This window comes from Malaya genurostris, chromosome 3 (assembly GCF_030247185.1).
Source record: "Malaya genurostris strain Urasoe2022 chromosome 3, Malgen_1.1, whole genome shotgun sequence".
Taxonomy (NCBI): Eukaryota; Metazoa; Arthropoda; class Insecta; order Diptera; family Culicidae; genus Malaya; species Malaya genurostris.
Genome location: NC_080572.1, coordinates 160741739 through 160756088, shown reverse-complemented (window position 1 = coordinate 160756088; position 14350 = coordinate 160741739). Strand labels below are relative to the sequence as shown.

At 34.3% G+C, this 14350-nt stretch overlaps 1 protein-coding gene across 2 annotated transcripts; it reads right to left on the bottom strand.

Moving 5' to 3' along the window:
- Nucleotides 1–5532: 5532 nt before the first annotated feature.
- Nucleotides 5533–13287, bottom strand: LOC131435207 (uncharacterized). Of its 2 annotated transcripts, XR_009230469.1 has the most exons (5): nt 13044–13282; nt 7645–7854; nt 7340–7590; nt 6304–6474; nt 5533–6167 (listed from the first exon to the last, which is right to left on the bottom strand). XR_009230469.1 is itself a non-coding variant. In XM_058602863.1 (4 exons), the coding sequence occupies exons 1-4, from the start codon at nt 13095–13097 to the stop codon at nt 6056–6058; spliced, it is 627 nt and encodes a 208-aa protein (XP_058458846.1). In that variant the 5' UTR covers nt 13098–13287; the 3' UTR covers nt 5533–6055. The 2 variants fall into 2 exon arrangements, 1 of the variants encoding a protein (XP_058458846.1); XM_058602863.1 differs by lacking the exon at nt 6304–6474 and having other exon boundaries at nt 13044–13287.
- Nucleotides 13288–14350: the final 1063 nt, after the last annotated feature.

The window sequence follows — 14350 nt, the reverse complement described above, 5'->3', positions numbered from 1 at the left end:
AGCGTGTTGCCATTGAGCAATTTGACGTCTCAGTTACTCACACCGATGCAGAGTGCGCAGATCTATTCATATACGAAATTAGAATGTGTGCGAGCCGAAGTCAAAGTTTGTTGTGGGTTCAATTTTACACTGCACGCTTACTTGTGGGTACTCAGTGGGTGAATCAAAAGTACTCATTTTCGAAAACTGTGACCAGCTGTCAAAAAATGAGTAAAATATAAAACTTTCACTGAGTAGAATTAGCTTCATCCGACATTTCCATGTTTGAAATATTGAAGATTTAAAGTTGCTTAAAATGGAAAAAATCAGAGATCTAGTGAACAGTGAGTCGTATCAGGCTCTAGTTGGTAAGTACATACTTTACAATATACAGTGCATTTCTATATTGTGAAATAAAAATCAGTTTTTCAATGCCCTATGCGTGATTGCTCGGAAATGATGCCGAGGGATGATAAACTATTCCGGATCCATACGTCATCAAAACACAGAATCAAAACCAGTGCAAAAAATATAATATCTTGGGCTATGGATACAAAAGAACATGATTCTATTGAGCATTTTGTATTTTGAAAACGATCATCTATTTTATGATTTCGAAAATGATTTTTCCTATTTTTATGTTTGATTATTTCAGTCTGCTTTCTTCTTGTGGCATAGTGGATATGAAAAAGGACCCCACTCTGGATATATTTTTCATCGAGTGCGTAACATTATTAAAAGTGCACCCCCAGAGTTGAAACAATTCCACCGTCTGAAATTAAATGAGAATTTGCAAAACTATTAATTTTCTTTTTAGTTGTTGAGAAATCATAGAAACGTAAAATCTACCCATATTCAATGAAAAATGAGTAATTTCCTCTCGCTTACAAGTGTCAACAAAAACGAGTAATTTCTACTCAAATTTTGCGAAAAACGTATTTACCCAAAATTGCGTAGTACCTATTCTACTCAATTTTGGGTAGGTATAGTTTTTGCGAAATTGGGTAGCTTTTGACTCAATTTTGGGTAGCCACAAATAAGCGTGTGAGGTAAAACATTTTTGACTCGTAATCATACACTGCGAAAAATGCATATAGAATTTCGTGAGCTATAAACTAATGAACCAAATAGAAGTCAGTTCCATTACGTGATATAGAGTTTCATGAACGATTTTATGTCTTTCTCAACTGTTCTCTTGGCATTGCAGTGTTTTTTTATTGCATATATGTCTTCAATAATTGGCACGATGCAGCTCGACAAAATTCACTGGGTTATTTCGACATACTCACACTAGCATTAACCTTTCAACTGCTGAGAATAGCCACACCAACACATTCGCACGTGGATTGGACTATGGACACCAGACGGCTGCCTGGACCGAATCAATGATTCAATGTCTAAATGACATGAAATATTCACCCGTCATCTAGTAACCCGCGCATTTCCACTGACTGTTTTCGCTGCACATGATGGTGAAGGCAGATCAACTTCCGGTGAAACTCTCAACGAATGAGCACGTTGTACACGCAGGGAAATAGAACACATTAGATTCTAATATATTGAGTCTTTAAGTCAACTTCAAACAATTTTTTGAAACAAATAAAACAATTTTTGAACTAAAATTTAAATCTAATAAAACACTTTTTGAATCAAATTTAGTGTGGCAAAGTATATTAGATTCAAATATATTGAGATATGGATTCAAATTTCCAAATTTTATTGAAACAAATCAAAAATGTATTTGATTCAAATGCTTGTTACAGTACATTAAATGTATTTGAATCAAATATGTCGTTGAATAGATTCGAATAAGATAATATGTTGACGCTTGAGTTTAATTGAATTAAATGTACTGAGTCTTAGATTCAAATTCTTGGATTGAAACTTTTCGTCCTTGAATCAAATGCCAGAGATTATTGATTCTAAAACATTTTCATTGAATCAAACGTTTGTACTGGCTGATTTTATGAAATTTAACACAACTTTGGCTAAGATTGAAATCGATCGAATTGTGCGATACTATAGTGAGTGCTTTCATAGGATAGGTAGGTTATGAATTCTTATCTAACATTTGTATTCATTCCAGACAGCGGTTTCACAGTAGAGCTTTTGGAAATTATTGAACGAAAGGAATCAGAGGAGTCAATACCGCAACCGTACTCAACTGAGCGCACAAAATGCATTCAATAATAAATAAAAAATTAATTTACAATAATTAATATTTAATTTACAATAATTAGTCAAAAATTCTTTTCAAATAACAATTTATTGAATTAAAAAAAACATCATTGAATCTACACACAGTCGCCCGAAAGCCTGATTTTAGAAACAAAACTAATTTGCTTTGAATCAAATAACAATTGTATTTAAATCAAAGTGAAATGATTTTAGAAACAAAATTATTTTGTTTGAATCAAATAACAATTGTATTTGATTCTAAGTGAAATGAAATTCAGGTGGAAATAAAATATATTTGAATTCAAAACACAATATATTTGAATTTAATGTTTATTTTGTTTATTTCTGTGTGCGTAGAAATAAAAATAATTTGCTTTGATGTAAATATCAAATGTATTTGAATCAAAGGAAAATGAAAATAAGCGCTGATTCAAAATAAAATATCTTTGAATTCAAAGTGTAATATATTAAAATTTAAAATAAATTTTTCTGCGTGTACCGTATTACTCCGGAGAAAATTCGAGTATTTCGCAAGAAAGAAAGGTTTTTTATCCGTACTTTAACTACTCGACGCAGCCACACAGCGAGATTTTCGCTTGTAATCCAGTGAAAAGAAAGTTCATTGGACTATTAAAACTGAAATTAAACCTTTTTTATTCAATATCAAGCTCCCGAACATTAACAACAATATTAACGAAAATATAAAAAAAGAAGAACGAACATTTTCACATGCGGTTCTGATCACTGTAGCTAGTCTCCCTCAGAATCGATGAGGCGAAACTCTGGTGGATACGCTTGTCACATTTGAGTTTTATGTCTGACAGCGATTAGACAGGCAGAAACCATAATGGCATTATATTGAAAACTTTCAAGAAATTTCTGTAATGGGTCCGTAATTGTAATTGTAATTGTAATTGTAATTTATCAGCCCACAACCTGGCAGACCGTGTCCGCCCATCTGCTTGAGTGAGGTTCACTTCAAGCTGGCTGTGAGCCTACTAAAGCCTGACCGTTGATATGCACTAGACCGTATAGCACACCGGCTTCCTCCACCAGCAGGCGCTGCTCTGAGTCCCACTGGTTTCAGATACATTAGGTTAGGGATAGTGGAGATAAATAGGGAAATATAGCATTTAGAAGTTTACTAACTACTACTAACTACTGTCTTTGTGGCTGAAAATAAAACGTACGGAACAATAATAATAATTACAATAATAACAATAATAATAATAATGGTAATAATAATAAAGTGACATTAAAAACAATAGTGCACTTACCCCTCTCTCCCCACCTTACCTCAGCTTAACAAAGGTCAAGTTATCACTCAGTTACCATCTTTTCGTCGTTCTCTGGAGACGCCCCAGGGTTCTTCTTCCTAAAATTTCCTTGCTCTTAGGCCTTCGATGACAGTTCCTTATTTCAACATTCTCGTTTCATTGCGCCCCCACCATGAAATGAAATAAGATAAAATAAAGTCAGGTGTTAGTAAGTCTGTTGGATCATATGATGCAAGGTAAGGATGCGCATTCAACACCAGATTGTCCAGGGAAGCCACAGTATGTACACAATGGCACGATTGCTTAAAATGTCTTCACACCTGCCCTGATCAGTTTCGCCGTCAATGCAACCTGTATAACATCAGTACCGATATCGAACCGGATCGGAAGGTTTGAAACTTCCCCAACGGTTCATAAGATGTCAATCCGCTCCTATTCCTGATCAGAGATGCCAGAACCGCAGATATGTCTGTAAATCTGCAAATTTTACAGACTTTTGAAATTGTCGCGACCTTTTTTCTAAGTTCGTTTAGTAATACATCATAGAGAAATTTCTGCAATATTTGCTAACAGCAGATTTGTTTTCAGATATACAGACTTTTGCAACGCTGTCTGAAGATATTTGAAATTTTTTTCTGGCATCTCTGATAATAATAAGTCCACTTTTTGAATTTAATTCACCTGTTCCGGACGAATGTGATATATTAATCACCCCCATTCTGCATCCCGATCGAGTCGGACCCCGTCAAACGAATGTAAAAACCTGAACTCGATCGAGCTACAGAACGCAAAACTTCACACCCGATCGAAACAATCCGACTCGAACAGAACACAGAGCCGGGGTGAATAAGCATCCCAATTGCATCAGTAATGCCTGAAACAACCCAATGGCCCATTGTCAATTTCAAGCAGTATCAGTCATGTCAACTCTGTGATAAATACAGATGATATAATAAATTCGTTTTACCGTTTTAAGCGAACGATCGATCTCGGTATGATCCGACTTGGTCAACACGAAGTGTAAATTGACTCCCACCCTCATCCGCCAAGCAGGGTACGCGCCCTGTAGTTTATCATCCTAAGCTCAGGGCAATAGGATAGTTACTATTAATAATATAAAATTTATAATTTTGTTAATAAAAGTTTACATGTTGCACACTTCCCACGTTAAGAATATTAGCAACAGTCACAAAGTGGGTTGATAATCGAGACATCTATAGTAAGATGTTAGTTCCTTATCAACAGTTGCACTCTGTCCCACCGCTTGCTAATACTCCGCACCTCCTCATTCTGCTAAAAACAGGAGTCACCAGTCATCATTTGACACCGTGTAGGCATGAGGTCGGGGCTTGTGACGACCAGAGCTAAGTCAATCAAACTGCCGATACAAACAGTAAGATATGATATTTGTCGCTCCTTCCAGGATGTCGTGCACCTTTGACCCCCAATTTCTGTAATGGGTCCGTAATATTTAAAAAAAAAAATAACCAAAAAGAGGTGGTCATTTCTACTTGGACCCTTTTGTCGTGGGGGTGAAACTATCGATATGAAAAATATCGTTATGGTCATTTCAGAAGCTGGTACAACCATAAAAAGTGTAACCAACATCTTGACATCTTATCGTTTGCTTAGAGGTTCAAGTTGAACAGTTAAGTCTTGGTTGATGGTTGATTTATCAAAGGGCATAAGGGCAAGTGACAATTCTCTTTGTTTACTTTCTGCTTCGATTAATGTGACGCGATTTTAATAGTTTTCCTAGATTTTACAATTCCTAGTAATTATTAGAAGAGTAATAACTGAAAGAGAAACTGTCATTTGCTCTTACGTTCATTTAAAAATTAACCATGACATTTGCTATAGTCAGTCGAAGACGACACTTAAAAAATATTATAAAGAGTCATATACAATAACACAAAATTGGCTTTAGACCAGATCTTCAAATAACCACAATTGGTATGCAACTTTAAAACTCTTTTTTTGTAAAATTTCTTTTAACCTATACTATATTGATTATGAAATTAATGGACTAATGAATCAGAGTTAATACTATTGGATTACCGAAGAATATAGTAATGAACGTTCTAAAACAATAAAACAATTTGAAAGCTTTGATTATCTTTATTGATTCTCAAATAATCTCGAACTCATCACTCAAGCTGTGCACTGGTTACTGGCCTTGAGTATTTTCAAGGTTAATGGCATGCGTCTCACATATCGCTGGTAGTGCAATAAATACAATGCGGTGTTGGACAGAAACCAGACTGGCCACCACAATCTTAATGTACTCGTCGAAAACAAAGAATTTCTTTAACTCCTAGTAACAAAATTAAAATAAATATATACAAACTCAATAAATAAGGTAACAAGCATCAGGTTTGTTCGCGTGCTGATACATGTACATAAATACAAAGAAAAGCCAAAAAGCTTTGCTCACGCGAAAATCCACTTATTTTTCATTTTCAGGCACTTCCAAAAGTGACGCATGTAGATCTCAAGTAAAAGGAGAAGAAAATTTTGTAAATGTACAGTTCAATGAACTACCTGTCATTCATTCTAATGGTAGCACTGCCGGAATCAAATGACACTGGCTCTCTGATTTCGATGCCATTTTTAGTGAAGAATTAGTTGCCAAGAGCCCGTAGAGCTAAGAATGTTAGCAATAGGCTTATTAGGGCTGGTTTAACCATTGATTGATTACTGCTGCATAATTGCTCCGGTTCATCGAACGGGTACCTGGAAAAGTGGAAAACAGTAATAGCTTCTGTCTTCAGTTTTCTTTCATATTGTTGTTTCAGTGTCATCAAAGCAAAAAGCTTGAGAAGTTTTAATTGCAATAATTTTGTTCAGTAATGTAAATAATGTAACTTACTTGCCACACAAAGCAATAATAACTGTACGGGTTGTAATTTTTTACAATTCACCTAACATTTCTGATGCCCTTATACTACCCGTGCAGAACAGTGGTTTAAATTTGAATTCTCTATGTAGAATTGTCTTCGCGATTTCAAAACATCTACATCACCGATCGTCCTAATTGAAACTGTAATTAATTTTAGATTTTACATACGATTAGATTGTCTAGTTAAGGTTAAAAAAATTGACGTAAGTAAAGTTTTAAAAAAAAATTCTCTGTCAATGAGACTACCAAACAATCAAACGACCGAAGAAAATATACCACAGATAACGTTCCTCCAAATGTCCAATTGTTCTTCCATTTCTGTCAAAAGCATTATAAAGGAATTTTCTCGAAGTTCAAGAGAACTTTATTTAAACAAGCACCGAAAAAATCTAGGCAACCACGCGTTCTATAATGCATTGAGTGTATTCAACTTTTTCACTTCTGGTGCATTCCAATTATAGCTAGAACAGATAATGCCATCGAAACGTTGTGATATGATATTTTTGATTCAATAAAATTTACCGGTAATATGTCGTTCTTCTCGCAAAGTACTTGGCAAAAACAACTTTTATATGGGAATGTAGTTTCTGCACGGGCAGTATACGTACCGTAGAACAGTGACATTACAATTGGAACGCTTTTTATAGACTCTATTGTGCACACAACAAGATGGTCATATTGACAGCACCAAACGATACGTAGTAAAAGTAAACAATGACAATGCAAATGAAACAGGCTACAAACCACAACCATCAATCAACACCACGAATAGTTATTGGAGATATAAAAAGCACGACGCAATAAATTCCGGTTTTTCAGGTGATGTGATGATTCAATTAGAGATACGTGTATAAGAGGTTGTTGCCAATATTTAATGCTACCTTTCAACAATCGTATGAATACTCAGTACAATGGGAAGCGATAAATTAACAAATAAAAAATTAGACAACGTCACAAAATGATAATCAGAAAAAAAGATTTAAAAATATAAACCACTAATATTTACAGGACTCCGATAACTCCACACACAACTCGTCCCCCGGCGTTACCAGTTTTTAGTGAGTCTGGGTGATTCGTTTTTCCAAAATCATCAACACCGGCATGCACAACAATGGCCCGACCAAGGACACTACGGCTACCGTAAAGCGAAACAACAGTGTCGGAAAACGATGTTTTCGCCAGACCAGTTTCATCAGCCACGATATTACCCAAGTCGCCTACATGACGCACCTGATCGTTGGGAGCACCGTGCGTTACCTAAAAATTTATTTGATTTATAACTCGATTCATAAACGCACTTCCGAAACCAACCTTATCTGGATTGTAATGACCACCAGTGCTGGCACAGCCGTCGCTCAAATCTCCTTTTTCGTGAATGTGGAACCCATGCTTACCGGGTGTGAGGCCGAATACGGTGACCTCGATGAACACAGGCTCGGTGCAGGATGGCTGTGAGAGAGTTACGTTACCGAACACACCAGAAGTACCTTGCAGAAATGCCATCGCTTTTTTTGGTTGATCCTGTCGTAGGATAAAAAAAAACAATAAATTACAATCTGCACTAACTATACTATTCCTTCATTTGTAATGAATATTTGGATATCGGTTCGAATGAAGTTATGTTGTTCCAAAATTTACTATTACGGAATTTCCATAGTTTAAAATATTTTATTAAAGTAGTGAGTGAAACACTTATCGTGCAAATTTAAAACAGCTAAAAACAAAAAGAGCAAATTGAAATCACTCTTGTATATTTCAGATCGGACCATGCTGTAGTATGCTTCGATTCAGCTTACGGTCAGTAATGTTTTTATACTGTTGAGATGAGTGTTTATATATTATATTTCTAAATTACTATAATATTTCTAAATTATACCCTAACTGCTCAAATTTTCCAGTCGAAATCACTCAGCGCTTTAAAATTAGGACTTGGAAGAAAACTTTCAAAGTTATATACCTATGATGTTAATAACTGATAATTTCAAATGTATTAAATTATTCTGCGCTTATTGACCGAGATGTTTTCTATCGATGATTGATGGACTTTATAAGGTTGCAAATATATTGTCTCGATTCAGTCGTCTTTTATTTAAAAATTTGTAAACATTTCAAATTCATTGAGAAAAAGAAGTGACTATGTTGAATTGAGAAAATATATGTTTGAATTATTTTGAAAATATTGACATAAGCACTAACAAATGATTTCTTTGAACCATTATTTCGAACCGGATTTCGTTTAGATAAAAAAAAAATAATACAATTCTTTAAAGAATGTTGGGTTAGGATTCCTTAGAGGTGATCAAAAATTAAGAGAAAAATGCCAACCCTCCAAAACAACCACTTTAGCCACATTACCAGTATACATATAGAGCAGCAATTGGTCCAACATAATACCAAAGAATGTGAGAAAATTTATAACAGAAACAACCCAAGTAATAACCAAGCCTTATATTCACTGTACATGAGGATATAGTGCAGAAATACGATTCCGTTGGCCTACATCAACTTTATATGCACATACAAAGCATACATAGATTTTGAAAATTACTTGGAAATAATACAAATTAAGAACGATTGTACGGGTATATCAAAATAAATTAATACAACTTATCATCAGATAGCTACGAAATAAATATGGGAAAAAATATTTTCCCCCTAAATTCATGATACGTGAATATATGATTTATTTTACATTTCGTCTTTGACTCATCATAACAAATAAATACGATTTTTTTCTGCCGAACATATCCAAGAAATCAAATCCAATATAGATTAGATATAAGAGTTAAACGTGGTATGTATATACTGTCCCAAAAAAGCAAACTTTCTTAACGTTGTCGTTGTTAATGCTTACACACATTTGTAAAGATGGATAAAATTTTCGATGAAAAATAGCATACCACCGTGAAACAGGAAAATGTTGGTGTGAAAATGGTGCGTATCGGTCAGACTTTCTCCAAATTTGCAGTCAGTTTGTAATGTGATGCGAAGCGTTTTTATGTCATGCGTTTTTATTACGGAATTCATGCACATGCAGATGTAAAATTTGACAAAAAGATTAAGGTATGGCTAGCAATATGCTCTTGTGGCGAATGAACGAAGTCGTACAAAAAATGGAGCAATAAATTCATATTATGGAATCATTGTCATACTGTAAATATATTATCGAAATAAATGAAACTGAAAGCATTCATAATATTCAGCAAAAGAACATTTTAGTCTTGTTCGAAGTTCAACAAGCTTCTATGCCACACTTTCCAAAGCCTTTCAGTGGAATCTATTCATTAATCAAGAAAAATTGTTTTTTTTTTCTGATTGCACTAAATTCGTCTGTGCACTAACACTCTAAGTCAACGATGCAAGCGCTAATTAACGATAACGTGTTTAATTTACTGCTTATGATCTTCAGCAGAGTTCGTAAGCGCTAATTGAAAGAAATTGGGCTTAGTTGAAGCTCATATTGAATAGCGAAATCAATGAAAAGTAACTTCAAGGTCAATATTAAGACTGCAATTAATTTAGTTGTCACCAATTTGGAGAAATAAAATTTTCGCATAAATATATTTAATTTAAAAAACGTGCCTAATCCACCTAGCAGAGAGATGATTCCTTTTTTTATCAATCCGCATGAGTTTATGGCATGAATATTCTTCGGTGTTTAAGTTTTCATGACATTATTTTAATGACCGTCGTTTTAAGCTGCAATTTGACATTTTGATCACTCATTACTCTATCTACAAGTGGGACAATCGATTAAACATTCCATGATATGTCGAAGTAAGTTCCACTTTAGAGTTTACAGTAATTTAAGGTACTTCCAGAGCCGGTATTCAGGAACCAGGGATTATCATCAGGATTATCGGAAGTCAGCATTGAATCAAATTAATTAATTTTGTGTGGGACTAAAAGTTTAATTTAATTTGAATTTTTGTTTCTGAAATTCGATTTGGTTTTATTTGAGAAAACGATTGAGCTTTGAGAAACGTTTCGATACTGGAGCCGGTATTCGAAAATCGGTGTAGCCGAAGTCAGACAAATTAACCTGGGTAGTTTACATTTGTTTCAAAATGTTTAAAAATCAGTGTAGACATCTTTGAGAAATCGTAGTACGAGTTGAATTGTTGGGTGCCTTCCGAATCGAAAACTGAATACCACTAAAACTGAAATACGTTTATTTGGTTGTCGACTATTCTAATCAGCAAATCTTAGATGATTCTTAGATTTCATTTGAATCTTAGATCGGTTCAGCCATCTACGAGGAAAATGAGTTACACAATTTTAATTTCGTTTCACATATCATCCTGTAGTTCCGGAACCAGAAGTCGGATCCAAACATAATTCAGGAACCTTGTTTGGGAGCATTCGAATTCTCATATGAATCTGAGTTTGTAGGAAACGGTTGAGTCATCTTCGAAAAAAAGGTGAAAAATAGAGTGAAATTATTTGTCACATACGCATTTGCTGATCTCGACGAACTGATTCGAATGGTATATGAGTGTTATGTTCTTCCAGCATTTATTGCTGTAAGCAGTTTAAATCAATATAATTATGAAATTGTTCTGAATTCGGAAGTACTGCCATCTTTCCAATATGTCATATTCGAACGATTATGTTGCCAAAATCGAACCGTGCTAAAATCGGTCTTCGGCAAAATGTCATGAAAAAGGATGCTGTACTCAGTCTTTTTGGTACTTAAAAAAATCGCATGTAACAGTATAAAAAATCGTGTTTTACGTTGCTCCCAAGCCTTTCTTTGCCATACAGCGCTCAGAACTTCTACTACTGGAATATGGGGGAAAAGTCGCTTACATAAAAATTTCGATATCACCGTTAAAAATGGACGGATTTTAACAATCTATGGCTTGTTGGATATCTATTACCGTGCGAAATCTAAGTCTGAAAACATATTCTGTTTTCAATGTCAATTGTGACAGATACTGTCAAAAAACTGAAAATTTTGACATAAAACTTCGTATAACTCAAAAAAGAAACATCCGATCTCTAAACCATTCAATAGACGGGGAGACCTTTCATTTGCGACTAGTTTGATCAAAATCGGTCCAACCATCTCTGAGATCTCGACCTCTTTGTTGACAACACACATACAGACACACACACACATGGACATTTGCTCAGTTTGTCGATCTGAATCGATTGGTATATGACATTCGGCCCTTTTTTCGAAAGTTTGAGCGAGTTCTATACCTATTTATATAAATATATATATATATATATATATATATATATATATATATATATATATATATATATATATATATATATATATATATATATATATATATATATATATATATATATAATATATAAAAGGTAAAACGTCGCAGTAAAATAAATGAAATTTACACGACATTTGATTGAAAACCATCATTGATATAAAAATAAATTAGAATGCCCTGATTTTCAATGAATTATACAACATATTTCAAATTACGCTTAGTTTTGCTTTCAAAGTATACTGAAAAGTAAAGACCTGGTGAGTAACTTTATATTCAATTTCCTGCTTCAATTATGTGCATGAAAATAAATGTAAATATAATCTGTGTATGAAATAGACACCAGTAAAATCGAAACAAGACTATAAAAAAATAACGCTTCGTTTCTACTTCGAAAATATATTGAAATATGAAGGGCTGTTAAGTATATTTAAATTCGAATTCTTTCTTCAAATATTTCATGTAAATTCACAAAATATTTTTATCTGTGCTTTGTCGTTCTCAGTTTGCATGAATAAAGGTTCTACTTACAATCTTAGGAAAACAGTAAAACCTATTGCTATTTGAAGCAGTTTTGATTTGAAGATTGTTTTCCTGTAAATTACCCTTAGTTAGTTTGGTCAAAATCAGTCAAACCATCTCTGAGAAACACGTCTATTAATTTTGTACACATATACAGGTACACATACATTCACTCACAGACATTTGCTCAGTTCATCGAGCTGAATCGATTAGTATATGACACTAGGTCCTCCGGGCTTCGGAAAAATTCTCCAATGTTTGAGCGAATGCTATACTTATTTTTTATATTTATAAAAGAACGTAAATATATGGAATGCAGTCATAAGACTTTTTTTGACACTCAAAATCTGACTTTAACGAAAAAGTTTATGGAAAATTTGTCTTTTCATATGTCTGAAAATATATTTAGATCAAGAAATAATATTAGTGTATTTAGAGTCGATGATAATTATCGAAGACCAAATGAATAAACATCACCTTTGTTAGTAAAACAAATTTAATAAAAGTTATTTAGTAACATTTTCGTCTCTATTCATTACTCTGGAAGGAACTGTTTCAAATCGATAATTAAAGAACACTATTACGATGGACTTGTAAATATCATCAACATCTGCATATAGAGAACCATTGTAAAACCGAACACGTTTGGTAATGACATCATAAAACCCTTTCTCAATTAGTCCACCATGAAAAGTAGAGCTCACATCGGAAATCACACTTTCATTTCGGAAACACTACATGTTGTTTACAGGGCACCAATTGAATCAAATTGCTTTGACAATGCTCTCACTTTTTCAATGCAACTGTTATATGGATCACTACACCCTTTCAAAAAAGTTACTGGCTTCCATCAGTTGGCTCCATTTTTTTTTTGTTCTTTGCAACACAAGTTAAACGGCAATATCAAACAATGTTCTGCAATTACACCACTGCTTAATTGAAAACCAAACTCACAGCTTTAACCAGTGATGAGTATCCGAGGATCGCCAAAGCAATTAGCACCTTCATGTTGTCTTGTCAAATATAATCTGACCCCTAAAATAATACTAACAGATAAAAGTGAAGTACACAACTGAACACCACAAAGTCTAGAACGCGAATGATTTCAACTGTTGAGCCGCCAGTAACATGATCTCGTGATCTCTCGACAGTTTTGATATAATCCCGTCTAGGTGAGCCGGTGAGATCGTTACGTGAGAGATTGCAATGCGGTACTAGCAGTAGTAGAAGTAGGAGTGGAAGTAAGAGTGGCAATCATCGGCACTATAGAGTAGATGCTATCGTTGGTACGCGCAAAAATGCGTCCACTCTCAACAAGAGACGATAAATTTGCCGCTGTCTATCTTATCTGGATTGCAAAACATCTATTGATCCCCTTCCTACCCTAGTCCACCCGGGCGTTTTGTATGATTTTGATTGCATTGCATAGAATTTAGTGGTAATGAATACGTATATGGAAACACTTGAGACTTTATTTTAAGACTACATTTGAAATTCAGTTTTTTGCCTTTCTCATACAGAAAGGTAATGCTATCACTTGAAAAATCGACTAGTAAAAATTGACCCATGCGACACAGTTCTTCGAGCTGAGCAACGTCTGTGTGTTTGTGTGTATGTATCAAATAATATCACTAATTTTTCTCAGAAATGGCTTGATCGATTTTTACAAAAATCATAACATTTTGGTGACCGAATCATCTAGTGATAATATTAATAATATGAGAAAGGCATCACAGTACTATTAGGTGCATTTAAAAAGTTTTTTTTTTCTATTTTAAGTGGCTTTTGTTAGTGTGTAAATGTTTATTTTCTTTTGTTATTGGGTTACACATTACACGTAAAAATGGTAAGATAGTTAGTTTTTTGTTGTTACAGTGACAATAACAATTCGGGTTGGATTGAAATATTTTTCAATCATAAATTCGTTTGGAATGATCAACTCTAGTTTGAAAACAACAAAAATCTACATTGCCGTTTCAACCTTCCGAGTGAACGGACGTTCTTTGTGTTTACTGCGAAAGCGTTGAAATCCAGTGCCGTGTGTGATAAAGTGACCGGACGATCAAAACTAGATCTCTATTGTGTAATAGACAATAGTGCTTTTTCCCGTGATAGATTTTATGCACATTATATACTGAAGCAGTGCATTGTTGTGAGCGGACGATCGAAACAGTACCGTTAGCCGGTGATTGTTTGATCGATCAGAACAGTTCCAGCGGTGTAAGTGATATCACTGAGCGGATTACAAAAGAGTGTGCTTT